The 21,882-nt window shown below is 39.9% G+C and overlaps 1 protein-coding gene across 1 annotated transcript; it reads right to left on the bottom strand.

Moving 5' to 3' along the window:
• Positions 1 to 4,346: 4,346 nt before the first annotated feature.
• On the bottom strand, positions 4,347 to 17,896 carry LOC139155703 (dual specificity protein phosphatase 15-like). Its single transcript, XM_070730950.1, has 7 exons — positions 17,876 to 17,896; positions 10,680 to 10,713; positions 8,986 to 9,068; positions 7,174 to 7,223; positions 5,794 to 5,868; positions 5,213 to 5,387; positions 4,347 to 4,556 (listed from the first exon to the last, which is right to left on the bottom strand). Exons 1-7 carry the CDS (start codon positions 17,894 to 17,896, stop codon positions 4,347 to 4,349), a joined length of 648 nt encoding a protein of 215 aa, XP_070587051.1.
• Positions 17,897 to 21,882: the final 3,986 nt, after the last annotated feature.

Genomic DNA, 21,882 nt, shown 5'->3' on the forward strand with positions numbered 1-21,882 from the left:
AACCGGGTTCAGCTGGTTTGTGCCAGGAAGCCATCACAAAGTCATTGGCGCGCAATACGATCACATTGACGGTCAGCCTGCCTTGTCATCATGCGACTTTTCTGGACTCCAGCGAACCTGGGCTCAAATTGGACAGGGTTAATAGAGGGATACATTTTTTTTCTTTAATTTATGAATTTGACCCGCTGCTTGTTTTCAATAGACTGGCGGCTTACCCTGAGATAAAAGTATAAATGTGGAAGCATTAAAATGAACAGCTGCCCAGAATACCCTGAGAGATTTATCCTTATGTAATGCGAGAAAGATTGTTGTTTTATTCCTGATCTGGTGTAACCCCTCCCTGGATATTTATTTATTGATTCATTGTTAGAGTTGAAAGGGACCATGAAGGCCATCGAGTTCAACCCCCTGCCCAAGCAGAAACCCAATAGCACACCAGTCAAGTGGCAGTTCAATCTTCTCTTAAAAATGTCCAGAGTGTTGGAGTTCACAACGTCCGCTGGTAGGTTGTTCCATTGGTTGACCGCTCTGACCGTCAGGAAGTTCCTCCTTATCTCCATGTTGAATTTCTCCTTGGTCGGCGTTGTTCCTCGTCCGGCCCTCTGAAGAATAAAGTGATCCCCTCCTCTCTGTGACATCCTCTCGTATACTTGTAGACTGCTATAATGTCCGCTCTGGCCCTCCTTTTCTCTAGGCTATCCATGCCCAGTTTCCTCAGTCTCTCTTCGTAAGTCTTGGTTTCCAGTCCCTTAATCATCTCGGTTGCTATTTTTTGCACCTTCTCCAGAGTTTCAATGTCTCTTTTGAAGTGTGGTGACCAGAACTGAACACAGTACTCCAGGTGTGGTCTGACCAGGGCGTAGTAGAGTGGTATTAAGACTTCCCTGGTCTTGGAGTGTATCCCCCTGTTGATGCAGCTTAGGATGGTGTTGGCTTTTTTAGCTGCTGCTGAAGGGGTAGAATAGAATAGAGTAGAATAGAAATTAGGAATAGAATCGGACAGGATGGGATAGGATAGGATAGAAATTAGGAATAGAATAGAATAGAATTCTTTATTCTTTATTGGTCAAGTGTTATTGGACACAGAAGGAATTCGTCTTTGGTGCGGATGCTCTCAGTGTACATGAAAGAAAAGATACATTTGTCAAGAATCATGTGGTATCACACTTAATGATTGTCATAGTAATAGTAGCATGCTTCCTTGGCTTGAGCCTTGTGGCAGGACAGAGATTGGCAGTCAGGAAAACGAAAATTATTCCTAGACTGAAAGCCAATTTTCAGAACTTGAGACCTAATAAAACAGCTTTTAAATTTGGCCGGGAGGGGGTGGATTGGCAGGCAGAAGGGCTGAGCCCGTCCACTACGCCAAATTTGATCTTGGAAGTCCTACGGTTTTCTGAATGGGCTCAACACCGCAAACCATCCACGAATCTCATGCGCCGAGCCATAAAACACCCGCCAAAGGCTTCGTTCCTGCTGCCAATGCAGCGCTGGATGAAAGGCTAATCTTGATTCTAAAGATCATCTGCATAGAGCTGTAGATTAGAAGTCTTTGTCCTTGACAGCTTTAAGACTTCAACTCCCAGAATTCCCAATGGCCAGCTAGGGAGTTCTGGGAGTTGAAGTACACAAAGCCTTAAAGTTGCTTAAGTTTGGAGACGCCTGCTATAGATGAACACCCAATATGGATGCCCTGGCTAGCAATGTTTTCAATGTTTAAATGTTTTCAATGTTTTTTTTAAAACAAACAACAATCTTCAGTTAAATTTGGGTTTGCTTGTCTTTTTTTTATTGCAAATAGTTGGCTCCTTGCTTCCTTGCCCAGGTCTTTGCTAATTTAAGTGAAAATAGATAGCCATGGTAAATTTTCTATGAATGGTTTACAGCAACATTTTATTAGCAGAGGGTTTTGAAACAATCTTGTTTATTATTAATAATTATTAATTATTATATAAAAATTAATAATTATATATAATAAATTATATGTTTTTGTAGATTTTCATAGATATATATATAAATTATATATATATATAATAAATATAATAAACAATTATTAATTATTATTTTTCTTCCTGTTATCTAGTTTGTCATGAATACAGTATACAGTGGTACCTCTACTTACGAACTTAATTCGTTCCGTGACCAGGTTCTTAAGAAGCAATTTTTCCCATAGGAATCAATGTCACAAGCAAATTTATTTATTTATTTATTAGATTTGTATGCCTCCCCATTCCGTAGACTCGGATATTGCATGCGATTGGGGAAACCACAGGGAGGATGGAGGCCATGTTTCCTCCCAGGAGATTCCTAGAGAGGCCCCACAGAGGCTTCTCCCCGCCTTTTCCGGCCCTGTTTCCTCCCAGGAGATTCCTAAAGAGGCCCCATGGAGGCTTCTCCCCACCTTTTCCAGCCCTGTTTCCTCCCAGGAGATTCCTAAAGAGGCCCCATGGAGGCTTCTCCTCACCTTTTCTAGCCCTGTTTCCTCCCAGGAGATTCCTAAAGAGGCCCCACGGAGGTTTCTCCCTGCCTTTTCCAGCCCTGTTTCCTCCCAGGAGATTCCTAGAGAGGCCCCATGGAGGCTTCTCCCTGCCTTTTCCAGCCCTGTTTCCTCCCAGGAGATTCCTAAAGAGGCCCCACGGAGGTTTCTCCCTGCCTTTTCCAGCCCTGTTTCCTCCCAGGAGATTCCTAGAGAGGCCCCATGGAGGCTTCTCCCTGCCTTTTCCAGCCCTGTTTCCTCCCAGGAGATTCCTAGAGAGGCCCCATGGAGGTTTCTCCCTGCCTTTTCCAGCCCTGTTTCCTCCCAGGAGATTCCTAAAGAGGCCCCACGGAGGTTTCTCCCTGCCTTTTCCAGCCCTGTTTCCTCCCAGGAGATTCCTAGAGAGGCCCCATGGAGGTTTCTCCCTGCCTTTTCCAGCCCTGTTTCCTCCCAGGAGATTCCTAAAGAGGCCCCACGGAGGCTTCTCCCTGCCTTTTCCAGCCCTGTTTCCTCCCAGGAGATTCCTAGAGAGGCCCCATGGAGGCTTCTCCCTGCCTTTTCCAGTTAGAGTTTTGGAGGCTCGGGTTTGTAAGTGGAAAATGGTTCTTGAGAAGAGGCAAAACAATCCTACGACACCCGATTCTTATCTAGAAAAGTTCGTAAGTAGAGGCGTTCGTAGGTGGAGGTACCACTGTATAGATGACAGGTTAATAATTTGCAAAAAGATTTACTAGCTTAAATTTTTGTTTCCAAGGGCTGGGAACCAATATTATAATGTTATACTAATCAATATTCAACTAGGCAGGATTTCAAATATATATGAAAGTCTTGGCACATTCAGCTTTCTTCCTGTGTAGGTTTCAGAGATTTCTGGTGACGTTTCGACGAGGTCCCACTCGTCATCTTCAGGCTGGTGCTAAATTGAATGTATGTATGTTTTGGCTTTCTTTTTCCTTTTAATGCACTTTTTAAAATGTTTTATTGCATTTTTCACCCTTTTGGCTTTTTAAATTTTTTTTTTGGAGTTTTGTACACTGCTCAAAAAAAATAAAGGGAACACTTAAACAACACAATATAACTCCAAGTAAATCAAACTTCTATTAAATCAAACTGTCCACTGATTGAGAATCAATTTCACCTGCTGTTGTACAAATGGAATAGTTGTGCCAATGAAATATTCAATGAGAATATTTCATTCATTCAGATCTAGGATGTGTTATTTGGGTGTTCCCTTTATTTTTTTTATTTTTTTGAGCATAGAAATATAGAAGATTGATGGCAGAAAAAGACCTCATGGTCCATCTACTCTGCCCTTATACTATTCCCTGTATTTTATCTTAGGATGGATCTATGTTTATCCCAGGCATGTTTATATTCAGTTACTGTGGATTTACCAACCACGTCTGGTGGACGTTTGTTCCAAGGATCTACTACTCTTTCAGTAAAATAATATTTTCTCATGTTGCCTTTGATCTTTCCCCCAACTAACTTCAGATTGTGTCCCCTTGTTCTTGTGTTCACTTTCCTATTAAAAACACTTCCCTCCTGGACCTTATTTAACCTTTTAACGTATTTAAATAGCAGTATATTTTAACTTTTTTCCGAATGAAATAAAAGCAGGACATCGTGGGAATCCAGTTCACTTTTCTGATGGGGATTTGGGAGCGCATAACTTGGTTGCGATAGGTAGAAAATGTGCCAACTTTGCCTGGCACTGCCAATGTTTTCCAGTTCCTCATCTCCAGCTCCATCCGGTCCTTTCTGATTCCTCTCTGGGGCCACAACGAACGAGATCCCTCTGGCCTGGCCTTGTTCCTTCCCCATCATGGGAATCTCCTTGCATTTCCCCCCCAAAAAACTTTGGAAAGTTTCATTTAAGGCAGGAAAACGTGTCCTTGAGCCGGATCAGAAATGAATCCATGTGTTTGATGCCGTGGCTGCTGCTCCTGGGCCCTGGGGCCGCCCAAGGCCATTCGGGGCTGGGGGGCTCCAACTTTCGGCCAGAGGGCAGGAGAACTCGGAGAGCTTCGCGGTCGTTGGAAAGGGTCCCTCGGGGCGGGGGCTGAAGTTTCCGGCGGATCTGGCAAAGGAGACACACCACGCAGTGAGTGAGAGTCGGGGAAAAGCCAGCGGGAAACTGGGACTTTCCGATTTTCGTTTTGACAGGGTGCAAATTCCAAATCTGGCTTTATTTATTTAATTTTAATTTAATTTTATTGGATTTATAAGACGCCCTTCCCAGCAGGTTTCTACCTTTGAAGGCAGAGAATGGAACAGACTTTTTGATATTAGAACTTAGAGGTTGGAAGTGGACTTCAACTCCCAGAATGCCCCAGTTAGAGGTTAGAGGTGGACTTCAACTCCCAGAATGCACCAGTCAGAGGTCAGAGGCGGGCTACAACTCCCAGAATGCATCAGTTAGAGGTTAGAGGTGGACTTCAACTCCCAGAATGCCCCAGTTAGAGGTTAGAGGTGGACTTCAACTCCCAGAATGCCCCAGTCAGAGGTTAGAGGTGGACTACAACTCCCAGAATGCCCCAGTCAGAGGTTAGAGGTGGACTACAACTCCCAGAATGCCCCAGTCAGAGGTTAGAGGTGAACTACAACTCCCGGAATGCCCTAGTCAGAGGTTAGAGGTGAACTACAACTCCCAGAATGCCCTAGTCAGAAGTTAGAGGTGGACTACAACTCCCAGAATGCCCCAATTAGAGGTTAGACATTGGTCTCATTTCTCACCTTCTGCACTGACCGGCTATGTCCAAACTCCTCCAGTTGCCGACGGAAACCCTGGTTGGGGTTGGCCACTGGGCGTGCGGCCTTGACCGCTTCGAGGGCCTCCAGCCAGCCCAGCTGTGTCACCACCATGAGATAAGCCAGGACGATGGTGGTGCTGCGGGAGATCCCAGCTAGACTGGAAGGCGAATTCGAAGGACAGGATTAGAACCCGGAGCCCTCTTCCCTCTGGCCACCCTCTCTCGGCCAGCTTCCCCCCAGAGGCTGAGTGACAGGGGCACCCCAAAAAGTCCCTGAATCGCCAGGAACATTGGCTGGGTGTTCTCACTTGATATTGATCGATGTTGGCCTGGTGTAATGTGAGAATGCGGTCAAGTTGGCTATGGCGTTATTTGTCAGGCCGAAGCCATTGTTTGAGATGGAGACTGTGGCCTGCCACAAGCAGAATAGCACTGTGGGAATTGGGGAGGGGATGGTTGCATGAGAGGGAAAGATCCTAGCCACAACACATTCTTTCTAGAGATTCAAGGTCATCCTTTGTTCAGCACCAGCCGGAAGGGGAGGATCGTGGACATTGAACCTACCAATGAACAAGGCAGTTCCCTCCTTGCAGCCGACAGGAATGGATGAAACTGATGCATTTCTTAAAATGCTTCTTGCTGGATGTGGAGAAAATTGGAAAGCAAACACTTATTTTTAAAAGATTTATGACGTTTCGAAAGAAAACTCTGGCTATAGCTAGTCCTCACTTACATTGATTCATTTAGTGACTGTTTGAGGTTACAACAGCACTGAAAAAAATGACATTTTATTTTATTTATTTTATTTTATTATTTTATTTTATTTATTTTATTTATTTTATTTATTTTATTTATTTTATTTATTTTATTTATTTTATTTATTTTATTTATTTTATTTATTTTATTTATTTTATTTATTTTATTTATTTTATTTATTTTATTTATTTTATTTATTTTATTTATTTTATTTTATTTAAACATTAGGTTATTTATTTGTTTATTTGTTTGTTTGTTTGTTTATTTGTTTGTTTATTTGTTTATTTATTTATTTGTTTATTTGTTTATTTATTTATTTGTTTGTTTATTTATTTATTTATTCATTCATTCATTCATTCATTTATTTATTTATTTGATTTTTATGCCGCCCTTCTCCTTAGACTCAGGGCGGCTTACAACATGTTAGCAATAGCACTTTTTTTAAACAGAGCTAGGCTATTGCCCCCACAATCTGGGTCCTCATTTTACCCACCTCGGAAGGATGGAAGGCTGAGTCAACCTTGAGCTGGTGATGAGATTAGAACCACTGACCTTCAGATCTACAAGTCAGCTTCAGTGGTCTGCAGTACAGCACTCTACCTGCTGCGCCACCCCGGCTCATTAATATTAGTATTAAGACTGTAAGGACAAATGAATATAATACTGTATTATATCAATACTTAGAAATATATATATATTATGTAATGGTGCTATAATTAAGATCCTTAGAGATATACAGATTATAATGACAGTAGAAATAGGTAAAAATGGTAAATAAGCCTAAAATAATAGACTATATATAGCGTAAAATATATAAAAATTAAAATTAAAATATAAAATAACCTTAAAGGTATAAATGTATGCATATATGTTTCATTTTTGTTTTTGGTTTGTATTGTATAATGTCTTATTAATTTGGTTTTTTTCTTTTATCTATTTTTTAAAGTTTATAAATGAATAAAATTACTTTTTTTAAGAAAAAAAGAAAATATGTTTGTTGAACAAAACTCTGCATTGGTGACAGGAAAGGCAATGGGCCAGTAAAAATTCTGCTAGCTCCATTCGGTTGCCATATGGGATTATGGGGTTATTTTAAAAAATGATGAAACTGGATTATGTTTTAATGAACCCTCCTCATTAAAAAGAACAAAACTACTGCTGAATAAATAAAATAACGTTTTTTCTTACATGTTGGCTTCGGGTGTGTCTGGTAGAACAATTCGAAGATAAGTGATGCCCTAGGAAAAAAACCAAAAACCATGAATATCAGTTGAGGAACATCTCCAAAACCTGAAGTCAACTTCTGAAATCCTACAGATCTTCTCACTTTGACAGTCTTTAGATATCTCTGAGATGACAACATTACGAGGGTTATCCGGAAAGGAAGGTTACAAGCGGGCACAATGAGAATATACAGTATCTGCTGAACAAAACTCCACAATGGCGACAGGCAAGGCACCTGGGCAGTAAATTTGAATGCTCCAACACTGGAAGTTTTTAAGCAAATGTGGGATAATCATCTGTCTGAAGTAGTGCAGGGTTTCCTGCATAAGCAGGGGGTTGGACTAGAAGACCTCCAAGGTCCCTTCCAGCTCTGTTGTCCCTGCCAACTCTGACTTAGGGGAAGAGCCTTCTCTGTGGTGGCCCCGGCCCTCTGGAACCAACTCTTCCCGGAGATTCGAATTGCCCCCACCCTCCTTGCCTTCCGCAAGATGTTGAAGACCCATTTATGTCGCCAGGCATGGGGGGAGTAATTTCCTTCTCCCCTACATTTTTCTGACTGTAGCTTTTGAGAGTGGTATGACTGTATAGTATTGATTGTTTTTTTAATATTAGAAACATAGAAACATAGAAAACTGACCGCAGAAAAAGACCTCATGGTCCATCTAGTCTGCCCTTATACTATTTTCTGTATTTGATCTTAGGGTGGATATGTTTATCCCAGGCATGTTTACATTCAGTTACTGTAGATTTATCTACCACGTCTGCTGGAAGTTTGTTCCAAGGATCTACTACTCTTTCAGTAAAATAATATTTTCTCATGTTGTTTTTGATCTTTCCCCCAACTAACTTCAGATTAACTTCATATATTTATGGGTTTTAATTCTAGTTTTTATTAATATTGTATTTGTATTACTGTTTATTGTATTGTTATTGTTGTGAGCTTCTCCGAGTCCTCGGAGAGGGGTGGCATACAAATCTATTATTATTATTATTATTATTATTATTATTATTATTATTATTATTATTATTAATTAGATTTGTAAGCCGCCCCTCTCCATAGACTCGGGGCGGCTCACAACAATAACAAAGACAATGTAACAAATCTAATAATTTAAAAAACACTAAAAACCCCATTATTAAAAGCAAGCATACACACAAACATACCATGTATAAACTATATAGGCCCGGGGGAGGTGTCTCCTGGGTCCCGCCAAATGACATTGTTTAGTCGACGGGACCCGGAGAAGGCCAACTCTGTGGGACCTAATCGGTCGCTGGGATTCGTGTGGCAGAAGGCGGTCCCGGAGATATTCTGGTCCAGTGCCATGAAGGGCTTTATAGGTCATAACCAACACTGTGAATTGTGACCAGAAATTGATCAGCAACCAATGCAGACTCCAGAGTGTTGGTGTAACATGGGCATATTTGGGGAAGCCCATGACTGCTCTCGTAGCTGCATTCTGCACGATTTGGGGAAATCTAATAAATTATTATTATTATTATTATTATTATTATTATTATTATTATTATTATTAAATACTCTGCTAACTCCATTCAGTTGTTCAGACTCCACCTCGCAAAGGATTACGGTACGGGGTCATTAAAAGAGGATGAACTATGGTTGTAAGTTGAGCATTAAATGCAACAGACTTGAGCCCCACAGCATCCGGTGGGGATGAGTTCCAAGGACCAACATCCATTCTGCTGCTTCCAGCTTCGTGCAGTATCTCGGCTTCTCACACTAGATGACCCGCTCCCCTCCCAGTTGACCCCTACCGGAACGAAGGGCTGTGGGGACTCGTGAATGGAGACGATGTGGGTGATGTCGTTCCGGCTCAGCTGGTCGAGGTCTTTGGCATCTGCGAGAGAAGGAAGAGGGACACACAGCCATTGTTAGAGGCCCCTCTATTCTACCCAGATGTTCCCATGCGCATCCTGCAGAGATTCTGACAAGTGTGCCATAGATCTGAATGAATGAAATATTCTCATTGAATATTTTGTCCCCTACAAAGTTGAATGTGCACAACAGCAGGTGAAATTGATTGTCCATCAGTGTTGCTTCCTAAGTGGATGGTTTGATTTCACAGAAGTTTGATTTACTTGGAGTTATGTTGTGTTGTGCAAGTGTTCCCTTTATTTTTTTGAGCAGTGTATGAACTAACCAGCAATGTATGTTTAGAGGAAATGGATGGTATAGTGTTATTTTAAGGGGTAGGTTGCAATAATGTTACTTTAAGAGCTAGGCTGCCATTAGCAATAAAAGGGACACAGATGTGATGCTCTGGGTCGCATTTGGGTTCTGTTGCATTGTATTGTATTATATTGTTGGTTGTTGGTGTCTGTATGCTGGTTAGTATTGATAATGCTTGCTATATTGCTGTGTGCTAGGTTTTGCTGGGTGCTAATAAGAGAATATATTGCTTTTTGCTAAATAGTATATGTACAGTGTTCCCTCGATTTTCGTGGGTTCAAACTTCGCGAAAAGTCTATACCACGGTTTTTCAAAAATATTAATTAAAAATACTTTGCAGTTTTTTCCCCTATAAGACGGTTTTTCCCGCCCGATGACATCATATGTCATCGCCAAACTTTTGTCTCCCTTTAATAAATATTTTTTAAAATAAACTTTAATAAATAAACACAGTGAGGAATAATTTAAATGGTTGCTAAGGGAATGGGAAATTGTAATTTAGGGGTTTAAAGTGTTAAGGGAAGGCTTGTGATACTGTTCATAGCCAAAAATAGTGTATTTTACTTCCGCATCTCTACTTCGTGGAAATTCGACTTTCACAGGTGGTCTTGGAACGCATCCCCTGCAAAAATCGAGGGAACACTATACTTGCTGTTGGGGTTTTTATAATAATAATAATAATAATAATAATAATAATAATAATAATAATAATAATAATAATAATAATAATTATTATTATTATTATTATTATTATTATTATTATTATTATTATTATTATTATTATAAGAGCGGGGGTGGCACAGCAGGCAGAGTGCTGTACTGCAGGCCAATGAAGCTGACTGTAGATCTGTAGGTCAGCGGTTCAATTAACTAGAACTCCCCATCTGCTGATTTCAAGTCTGGAACCTTCACAACTAGACCAAGCCATCTCCTTGTAAGGCAAACCACCCAGGTGATGTAGACGTATCTGTCCACTGGGGATGTCGTAGAACAGAGGTCTACAACCCTGGCAACTTTAAGACTTGTGGACTTCAACTCCCAGAATTCCCCAGGCAGCAATCTTGGCAATTTTAAGGCTTGTGGACTTCAACTTCTAGAATTCACCAGGCAGCATAGCTGGAGAATTCTGGGAGTTGAAGTCCACAAGCCTTAAATTTTCCAAGTTTGTATACCTCTGGCTTAGAAGCTTGGCCAAGCTGGGAAAAATGCCAATCACCTTGAAACCAACTAGCTTGACACCCCCCCCCCCCCCTCTGTGGCAGGTTCCCTCTTCACTTACCTACGATGTTCCCAAGGAAGAGACCAGGAAGAATCTGTAAAAGTTTTTAAAAATATATTATTGTACATATTTTAATGGATTTTTTAAAAAAATGAGCTGCGGTGGCACGGTGGTTAGAGTGCACTACTGCAGGTTACTTCTGCTGACTGCCTACAGCTAACTGCTAGCTGTAGTTCAGTCTTCGGAGAGGGGCGGCATACAAATCCAAGTAATAAATAAAATAAATAAATAAACCCCAACACCAGCTCAAGGTAGACTCAGCCTTCCATCCTTCCCAGGTGGATAAAATGAGAAGCCAGATTGTTGGCAATACGCTGACTTAGACAGGGCTGGTAAAGCACTATGAAGCGGTATACGTCTAAATGCTATTGCTAGAACTTTTTATTCTATTACAGAGAAGAACAACCAAGATAATGAGGGGACTGGAGGCTAAAACCTATGAAGAACAGTTGCAGGAACTGGGCATGGCTAATTTAATGAAAAGAAGGACCAGGGGAGACAGGATATTAGCCTTCCAGTGGAGGCTCTCGACCAGATTGCGCTGTTGCGACCTCTCCGTGGCACTAGACCCCGTAGAGCACCATGGTTCAACGAGGAGCTCCGGGAGTTGAAACGCCAGAAGAGACGTCTAGAGAAGCGATGGAGGAAGAGTAAGTCTGAATCCGATTGCACACTTGTAAGAGCTCATATTAAGACTTACAAAGTGGCACTCAAGGCGGCAAGATGCGCGTACCATGCTGCCTTGATTGCATCAGAGGGGACCCGTCAACAAAACAATGTCGCTTGGCGGGGCCCAAGGGAAAAGCCTTCTCTGTGGTGGCCCCTACCCTCTGGAATCAACTCCCCCCAGAGATTAGAATTGCCCCCACCCTCCCTGCCTTTCGTAAGCTCCTGAAAACCCACCTCTGTCGTCAGGCATGGGGGAATTGAGACATTCTTTCCCCCTAAGCCTTTATAATTTATGCATGGTATGTTTGTTTGTATGGATGTTTAGTTTTTATAATAAGGGTATTTTAGTTGTTTTTAGTATTGGATTTACATGATGCTTTTTATTACTGTTGTTAGCCGCCCCGAGTCTACGGAGAGGGGCGGCATACATAGAAACATAGAAACATAGAAGACTGACGGCAGAAAAAGACCTCTTGGTCCATCTAGTCTGCCCTTTTACTATTTCCTGTATTTTATCTTAGGATGGATATATGTTTATCCCAGGCATGTTTAAATTCAGTTACTGTGGATTTCCCAACCACGTCTGCTGGAAGTTTGTTCCAAGGATCTACTACTCTTTCAGTAAAATAATATTTTCTCATGTTGCCTTTGATCTTTCCCCCAACTAACTTCAGATTGTGTCCCCTTGTTCTTGTGTTCACTTTCCTGTTAAAAACACTTCCCTCCTGAACCCTATTTAACCCTTTAACATATTTAAATGTTTCGATCATGTCCCCCCTTTTCCTTCTGTCTTCCAGACTATACAGATTGAGTTCATTCAGTCTTTCCTGATACGTTTTATACTTAAGACCTTCCACCATTCTTGTAGCCCGTCTTTGGACCCGTTCAATTTTGTCAATATCTTTTTGTAGGTGAGGTCTCCAGAACTGAACACAGTACTCCAAATGTGGTCTCACCAGCGCTCTATATAAGGGGATCACAATCTCCCTCTTCCTGCTTGTTATACCCCTAGCTATGCAGCCAAGCATCCTACTTGCCTTTCCTACCGCCCGACCACACTGTTCACCCATTTTGAGACTGTCAGAAATCACTACCCCTAAATCCTTCTCTTCTGAAGTTTTTGCTAACACAGAACTGCCAATGCAATACTCAGATTTAGGATTCCTTTTCCCCAAGTGCATTATTTTACATTTGGAAACATTAAACTGCAGTTTCCATTGCTTTGACCATTTATCTAGTAACGCTAAATCATTTACCATATTACAGACCCCTCCAGGAATATCAACCCTATTGCACACTTTAGAGTCATCGGCAAATAGGCAAACCTTTCCTACCAAACCTTCCCCTATGTCACTCACAAACATATTAAAAAGAATAGGACCCAGAACAGACCCTTGTGGCACACCGCTTGTAACCTGACTCTGCTCAGAATACTCGCCATTAACAATAACTCTCTGATGTCTATGCTTCAGCCAGCTTGAAATCCACTGAACTATCCAGGGATTAAGTCCAATCTTCACTAATTTATCTATCAGCTCTTTATGTGGAACCGTATCAAAGGCTTTGCTGAAGTCCAGATAGGCAATATCCACGGCACCACCTTGATCCAACACCTTTGTGACATAGTCAAAGAACTCAATGAGATTAGTCTGACACGATTTGCCTTCAGTAAAGCCATGCTGATTTGGGTCCAATAAGTTATTGTTTTTTAGATGCTGATTTATCCTCTTTTTGAGTAGAGTCTCCATCATTTTAACTACAACTGATGTCAAGCTAACTGGCCTGTAGTTACCAGCTTCTTCTCTACTGCCCTTCTTGTGGATAGGCACAACACTGGCCATTCTCCAATCCTCAGGAACATCTCCTGTTAACAGGGATTTGTTAAACAAATCAGTCAGGGGGGTAGCAATGACAGATCTGAGTTCTTTAAGAACTCTGGGGTGGATGCCATCTGGACCCATTGCCTTATTTATCTTTAATCTTTCAAGTTCTTCTAAGACATCGGCTTCTAAGATCACTGGAGCTGAATCCGTACAGCTGGAAGCAATGCTATATCCCTCTATAGTATTATTATTATTTTGTAAGGTGTCTTTTGAGAAAACTGAACAGAAGTAGCTATTGAAATGGTCAGCAATCTCCTTATTCCCATCAATGTATGTATTATTCCTGGTACTAAGCTTTGTGATGCTGCAGTTTTTCTTCTTCCTATCACTAATATATCTGAAGAAGGTTTTATCCCCCTTCTTTACAGATTTTGCTATTTCTTCCTCTTTTGAGGCTTTAGCAGCATATATTATCTGTTTCGCCTCCTTCTGTCTCATTTTATACACCTCTCTATCAGCTATACTTCCAGACTCTTTATACCTCCTATAGGCAGCCTTTTTTTCATTGACTATAGCCCTTACATCATTGCTAAACCATAGCGGTTTCTTCTTCCTTTTACCTTTAGTTACTTGCTTTACATAAAGTCTTGTGGCTTTTAAGATGGCCTTTTTTAATACAGTCCACTGGGTGCTCGCTCCTGCCATTTTATCCCTCCCCTTTAATTCATTATTTAAATATTCCCCCATTGCATTAAAATTTGTTTTTCTGAAATCCAATACTTTGGTTGCAGTATAGGATTGCTCACCATCAGTTTTTACATCAAACCACAAACATAGATGGTCACTGCAACCTAAATTTTCTCCCACCTTGACCTCTGAAACCCGATTCCCATTTGTAAAAACTAAATCTAGAATATTCTCCCCTCTAGTTGGTGTCTTAACTAGCTGTGCCATAGCTGCTCCTGTAAAGGCCTCTACTATATTCTTACTTTTGCATGTAAGGGCACTGGGGATATTCCAGTCAACATCAGGCATGTTGAAATCACCCATAACCACAATATCTCCCTTTACTGCCATTAGGGTAATCTCATCCACCATCTTGTTGTCATGTTCCTCAGATTGCCCTGGAGGCCTATAGATCACCCCAATTCTAATGACAGAACCGTCTTTATTTTGCATGCAAATCCAGAGGGTCTCCAGATCTTTACATGTATTTTGAATTAGTATTGTTTTTAGATTTTCTTTAACATAAATGGCTACTCCACCTCCCCTTCTCTCTATTCTATCCTTCCTATACAGTGTATATCCTGGTATGGATATTTCCCATTCATTAGAATCCCTAAACCATGTCTCAGTTATGGCAACCAGATCCAAATTATCTCTAGATATTATGGCCATTAACTCACAGAGCTTGTTGCTCAAGCTTCGAGCATTTGTGTACATTACCCGAAGAACATTATTTTCATTATTAGTTTGCCCTTTATCATCAGCAACTACATCTATTTTATTTACAGCTCCCTTTTCATAAGCTTCCAGAAACTGATTTATCCTCATTGGTCGGGGACAGAAATCCTCCACATCTGGTACATCTCTGTCCCCTTTACCTAGTTTAAATGCCTGTCCAAAAAAGTTCTGAATTCCTCACCGAGCACCTGGGCACCTCTGTATGATGGATGCAAACCATCCCTCTTAAACAACTCCCTATTGGACCACCTATTGACATCATGACTTACATAACCAAAACCTTCAGCTTTACACCACTGCCTTAACCACACATTAAACTCTCTGATACAACTTGTTTTACCCTCCTGGCCACAAACCGGTAACACCTCTGAGAAAGTCACTGAATCAGTTATTTTACCCAGCTCCACACTTAGACATTGAAAATCTCTTTTTACTACATTAACATTTCTCTGGGACAAATCGTTTGTGCCAAGATGCACCACCACATCAACGTTATTATCTTTACTCACAGCCTTGATAATGTTTGTAATCCGCCTCCTATCCCTGTGGGCAGTGGCTCCTGGAAGACACCTCATCACCTTCACCACATCCTTCCTCTGTCCCAAATCAACACCTCTGACAATTGAGTCACCCACAAGAACATGTGTCCTCTCTTTATTTCTACTAACTGGACTTGGTTTGGTGACACTATGCTCCTCATTTACAACAACTTCTCCTTTGAACATTCCCTCATTCTCCGGCTGAGGGGCCTTGCTAATATCTACAACATCCCTACTATTTAAATCCGCAAGAACATTATACGAATTGGATACAGAGAGACCAAAATTGTTATGTTTTTGTTCAACCGCACGTAATCTTCCTGAACCAACAGTTGTCCAAACAGCCCTCCTCCTCGGGGGGCGCTGTGGAAGTGGAGGCTGCACACATGGCTGCATTACAGCACGTGGCTGGGACAATCTTTCCACTTCTGCCTGCAAGCTACAAACTAAGGACTGCAATCTAGAGATCTCGCCATCTAACCTAAATGTCCTAATGCAAAGAGGGCAGTACCCCAAGTTCCACAAGGTACTACGGAACACAACAGCCAAACAAGTTTTACACTGCACCAAGCCAATCATCTTAACAATGTATTGAAATACAGGTACTTAGCAAGAAAATGAACCCCTATTGCTACCAAACTTTGCTGATTTTGGTTTATAGTTATATAATTCGCGCGCCGCCAGGCGCGCGGGCCACTATTTTTCTTTCCTCTTCCTCAGTTATAAATGCCCCTTCTCCTTGAATTCAAAAAATGCAAATGCAAAAAGTAAACAGCACTACCTTCCTCTCCTTCTCTGTGATCTGAAGTGCAAATTAAAATGGCTTTTTCCTGCTTTTTATACTTCCCAGTCTAATCCTGCCCCAGCCTAATCTGATTGGTCTGTGTTTGAAAACAAACTGCTAATAAAATTGTCTGTAACAGTCAGTTATAAATGCCCCTTCTCCTTGAATTCAAAAAATGCAAATGCAAAAAGTAAACAGCACTACCTTCCTCTCCTTCTCTGTGATCTGAAGTGCAAATTAAAATGGCTTTTTCCTGCTTTTTATACTTCCCAGTCTAATCCTGCCCCAGCCTAATCTGATTGGTCTGTGTTTGAAAACAAACTGCTAATAAAATTGTCTGTAACAGTCAGTTATAAATGCCCCTTCTCCTTGATAAATTTATCCAATAAATAAATAAATAAAATAAATAAATGAAATAAATAAATCTCAGGGGTTGCTACAAAGAAGAGGGAGTCAACGTATTCTCCAAAGGACCTGAGGGTAGAACAAAAAACAATGGGTGGAAACTAAGCAAGGAGAGAAGCAACTTAGAACTAAGGAGACATTTCCTGACAGTCAGAACAACGATATTGGAAAACCATTTGTCTGAAGTGGTGTGGGGTTTCCTGCCTAAGCCAGGGGGTTGGACTAGAAGACCTCCAAGGTCTCTCCCAACTCTGTTATTCTACTCTATTCCCTGTTCTACTCTATTTTACTCTCTTCCCTACTCTATTCTATTCTATTCTACTCTACTCTACTTTATTCTATTCCCTACTCTATTCTTCTCTCTTCCCTACTCTACTCTACTGTACTCTAATCTACTCTGCACCAAAGACAAATTCCTTGTGTGTCCCATAACACTTGGCCAATAAACAATAAATAATTCTATTCTATTCTATTCTACTCTGTATGGGTTAAGGTTTCACATTTCATGCAAAGTCTGAAACAACCAGGAACGAGAGTGGAGGGGAAAAAACAAAAAAAAATTCAGAGTGACAAGATTCAAAGTAATCTGGCTGATTATTTTTATGCCTGGGGGGAGAATTAGAACTCGCGTCTCCTGATTCCCGGTCCAGAGCTTTCCCCACTACACTCCCCCAAGCAAATTCAAGAGAGAACACAATCTAATCAAGAAAGACGATGCATCCAAGAAATTCAATTTGATTCATTCAACTTTTAAGCCGCCAAAGTCCTTGCGGAGTCTGGGTGGCGTGCAGCCATAAACACTATAATAAATACAAACAAGCCATAATAAACAACGTAGTAAAGCAGTAATAATAGAAAACTAACTAACTAACTTACACTATACAATGAACTAATAAAAATCAAGGGAAATTTACACCAACTATATATTTAAATCAGTCGTACATTAAGGAATTGCCAGCTAGTGGCATTTCTTCTCCTTTTCTCATTTCTTTCTCAACCCCTTTTTCGTTTTTCTTTCCCCTAACTTCCTCTTTCTATTAAATCTTTCCCACCTTCTTTCTCTCTTCCTTCTCTCTTTCCCTCTATTTCTGTCATAATACTACATAGATGACTGATATGCCGTGTGTTATATTTATCTCTGTTTTGTTTTTAACGTATATATTTAATAAAGATATTTTTAAAGCAAAAAAGAAAGAGAAGGAAGGAAGGAAGAAAGAAAGAAAGAAAGAAAGAAAACAGTTAAAAAGAACCCCAAATACAACCTTCATTTAACAGAGTCATATCTCTTAGGTCGGGTTTGTTGACATCACGACAACGCTGGAAAGAAAATAAACCCCAATCTTACAAAAAATATCTTAAAATACAAATTTTAAGTTGTCAGATGTCAATTGGGGAATAAAGGGCACTTTTACCGCCTTCGTCCTTCTTTTCTCGGTCTTGCTTTGAAGTTTAGCACATCTGAACTTTGTGAAGATATTATGTAAAAAACAGAGGAAAATGTTGATTTCCTACCTTATTCATGCCGTTGCCCATAACCTTTCAAAGTCACCTTAGCAGCTCTCGCAAGGCAGACCGAATATCCCTGGGCCTTTCTCCAGCGATGGCTACCTTCCGTGGAGCAGGTCAAAATTTCAACCCCCAGCCTTGACAGCTGTCATTCCATTCCGTCCCCCAAAAAAGCAACCTCCCCAGGGTGCGTGAGTTGTGTGTGACAGCTGCGGTAGTTTGTGTGGCACGGGATGAAAAATCTGCAGAGGCAAAAAAAATTTCCTCCTGCTCCCCCTCTTTCTCCTCCTCCTCCCCCTCTTTCTCCTCCTCCTCCCCCTCTTTCTCCTCCTCCTCCCGTAAAGTGGATTCCCCCCCCTCCACTCAGCCGCGCATAGAAGGAGCTGCTCCTATCAGAATGCCTTCTCCAGGGTTGGAAACCCCCCCACCTCCTTGCAAATTTGGAGGAGGGGGGAGAGTACCACCCTGGCTTGGTGGTTGCGTGGATGTTGCGAGCGCATGACGGCGCATGGGTCTGTGTGGGAAAACAGAATGCATTCTTTTGTCTGTTAGAGAAGGCAGCTGTGATTTGCTGGCATCTTGCCTTGGCACAGGATGGATGGGGAGGAGGAGGAGGGGAAGAGGACCCCAGGGTAGCCCACATTAGCAAAGCAAGCCCACCCACCCAATCACCCCCCCCCACAACCCAGTTTTATTTATTTTTTATTTATTTATTTATGTTGTCCAAAACACAATGAGCTTACCGGGGATATACTGTACATATAGTACATCAATCAATGGGAGAATAGAGAAGAAGATGTAGGAATAATATAAAACATAGGAAGAGTAGTAGAAGAAGAGATAGAGATATAGTGATAGAAGAAAAAGGGAGTTATAGAAGAGTGTGTTATAGATCTTGTGTAGATTGTACACTATGGAGTAATAAATGAGGTTTTCATAATCTGCTATCAAATCTTTGTATACATGTTTGATGCTTTTTCATTTTATTTATTTATTTTGTCCAATACACAATGAGGGTTTTAGTGGGTATATATCTATACACACATAGTAAAATACACGATGAAGGTTTTAGAGGAGATACTTAGAGTAAAATATATCTAAGAAATAATAGAAAAGAAGATATAGGAATAGAACATATCAATGAAAGAATAGAAGAAGAGATATAGGAATAGAAGAAAGGAATAGGAGATATAGGAGAGCAATAGGACAGGGGACGGAAGGCACTCTACTGTATTTGTACTCGCCCCTTACTGACCTCTTAGGAACCTGGATAGGTCAACCGTAGATAATCTAAGGGTAAAGTGTTGGGGGTTTGGGGATGACACTATGGAGTCTGGTAATGAGTTCCACGCTTCGACAACTCGGTTACTGAAGTCATATTTTTTACAGTCAAGTTTGGAGCAGTTAATATTAAGTTTAAATCTGTTGTGTGCTCTTGTGTTGTTGTGGTTGAAGCTGAAGTAGTCTTTGACAGGCAGGACGTTGCAGCATATGATCTTGTGGGCAATACTTAGATCATGTTTAAGGCATCTTAGTTCTAGGCTTTCTAGGCCCAGGATTGAAAGTCTAGTCTCATAGGGTATTCTGTTTCGAGTGGAGGAGTTAAGGGCTCTTCTGGTGAAGTATCTTTGGACATTTTCAAGGGTGTTCTGGAAGGTTACCAGATTTTGGGTAGCCAAGGGTACTGTGGATGAAGTGTTTTTAATAAGAAAGTGAACCCAAGAACAAGGGGACAGAATCTGAGGTTAGTTGGGGGAAAGATCAAAAGCAACATGGGAAAACATTATTTTACTGAAAGGGTAGTAGATCCTTGGAACAAACTTCCAGCAGACATGATTGGTAAATCCACGGGAACTGAATTGAAACATGCCTGGGATAAACATAGATCCATCCTAAAATAAAATACAGGAAATCGTATAAGGGCAGACTAGATGGACCAGGAGGTCTTTTTCTGCCGTCAATCTTCTAGGTTTCTAGGAAAAGGGCTGGCAAAAGTGTATTGGAACATGATAGTCCATAAAATCATCTGCTACAACATCCTTCCTGTCAACGACTACTTTAGCTTCAACCACAACAATACACGAGCACAAGACAGATACCAACTTAAAGTAAACAGCTCTAAACTCGAATGCAGGAAATACTTTAGTAACCGAGTAGTTGATGCATGGAACTCACTACCTGACTCTGTAATATCATCCCCTGACCCCCAAAACTTTACCTTTAGACTCTCCATTGTTGACCTCTTCCGATTCCTAAGAGGTCAGTAAGGGGCGTGCATAAGTGCACCAGCGTGCCTTCCGTCCCCTGTCCTAATGTTTCTCTTTTACTAGTATCATGAATATAAATATTATTATATCTCTGTATACCACCAATATGTATTTGACAAAACAAATAAATAAAAATAAAAATAAATAAATAAATTACATGGCTTAAAAAAATAATAAAAGATGAATTTGGGAGAGGAAAACCCAGAATTATTTCTGTTAGGTATCTTTAATAATAATTTTTAATAAGGGTCACAAAACCCCCCAAAATTCAATACTTCATTATTCACATTTTCACAGCAGCAAAAATGGTCTATATGTGCAGCGATAGAAAAACAAAGAAGGAACGATATTTTTTTAAAAAAATTATAACTTATTAACTACAGCGTTAAAGCCAAGTATATAAGGGTTTAGGATAGCAATATGTTATAAGTAGTTCAAATATGACTATTTGAAACTATTGTCCACAGGATAGATGTTTGCGTTAATCTTTTTAACTCATTCTTTGATATAGATTTGTGCATATTTTATTTTTTATGTGGGTATGTCTTTTACGTTTTGTAATGTTTTTGTTTGTCTTATTTAATAAAGATAACTTTTTAAAAAAAATATGGACTGCACAGCAATGGATATGCTAACAAGGAAGTTGCAAGGGAAAAGGGAATTCTGATGACTATAAAATATGGAATATAAATTTTATAACTGGTTAAAAGAAAGAAATGACAAATTTATTATCTGTTTTTATTTTGTTTTATTTAGTTAGATTTATAAGCTGCCCAACTCCAAAATGGACTGTGGGTGACATACATAGTAAAAACCGTATCAAACATTAAAACATTTATGCATTAAAACATTAAAACATCATTAAAACATTAAAACAAACGTTAAAACAAACATTAAAACATTAAATATAAAACATTAAAATGTTAAAACATTAAAACGTTAAAACATTAATTAACTAAAACACAAAAACCCTAAGACATTAAAATAAACATTAAAACAAACAGTCATCGGAGAAGGGCGGCATACAAGTCTAAATAATAATAATAATAATAATAATAATAATAATAATAATAATAATAATAATAATATTAAACTAAACATTAAAACAAACATTAAAACATTAAAACAAACATTAAAATGTTAAAACATTAAAATATTAAAACGTTAAAATGTTAAAACGTTAAAATGTTAAAATATTAAAATGTTAAAACACTAAAACTTTAAGACATTAAAACATTAAAACCTCTGTAGTTAAAAACATTCACATTTAGAAGAAGTTAAAGTATCAGGATGGTGCTCAGTAGTGAAACAGTAATAACTCTGTAACTAACAGTAATAAGTAAGTAATAAATCTATTTATAGTACAGGGAAGGCGCAATCATATTAACGAAGAAATGTATAAATGTATATATCTCCGATAACTTCAGACGGAAGCAGGGTTGCAAATAACCCAAATAATTGTTGTATGTTTGCTTTTGTCTTGTGTGTGTAAAATAAAATATAATATTTTTCAAATAAAATATTGAAAAATTATTATTTTTATTTTTAAAAAATATTTTTTTAAAAATTAAACAATAAAAATAAAAAAAGGGTGGCCCAGGAGTGAGCAGAGCAAGGGGAAGGCAAGTGTTTTTGTGTGTGTGTTTGTGTGTGTGTGTGTTTGTGCATGTGTGTGTGTCTCCTTTTGGAGCCGAACTTGGAGAGCCCTTCCGAGAAGCGTAGGGGGAGAACCCGGGAATGCAATGT

This window comes from Erythrolamprus reginae, unplaced genomic scaffold, assembly GCF_031021105.1.
Source record: "Erythrolamprus reginae isolate rEryReg1 unplaced genomic scaffold, rEryReg1.hap1 H_48, whole genome shotgun sequence".
In the NCBI taxonomy this organism is placed as follows: Eukaryota; Metazoa; Chordata; class Lepidosauria; order Squamata; family Dipsadidae; genus Erythrolamprus; species Erythrolamprus reginae.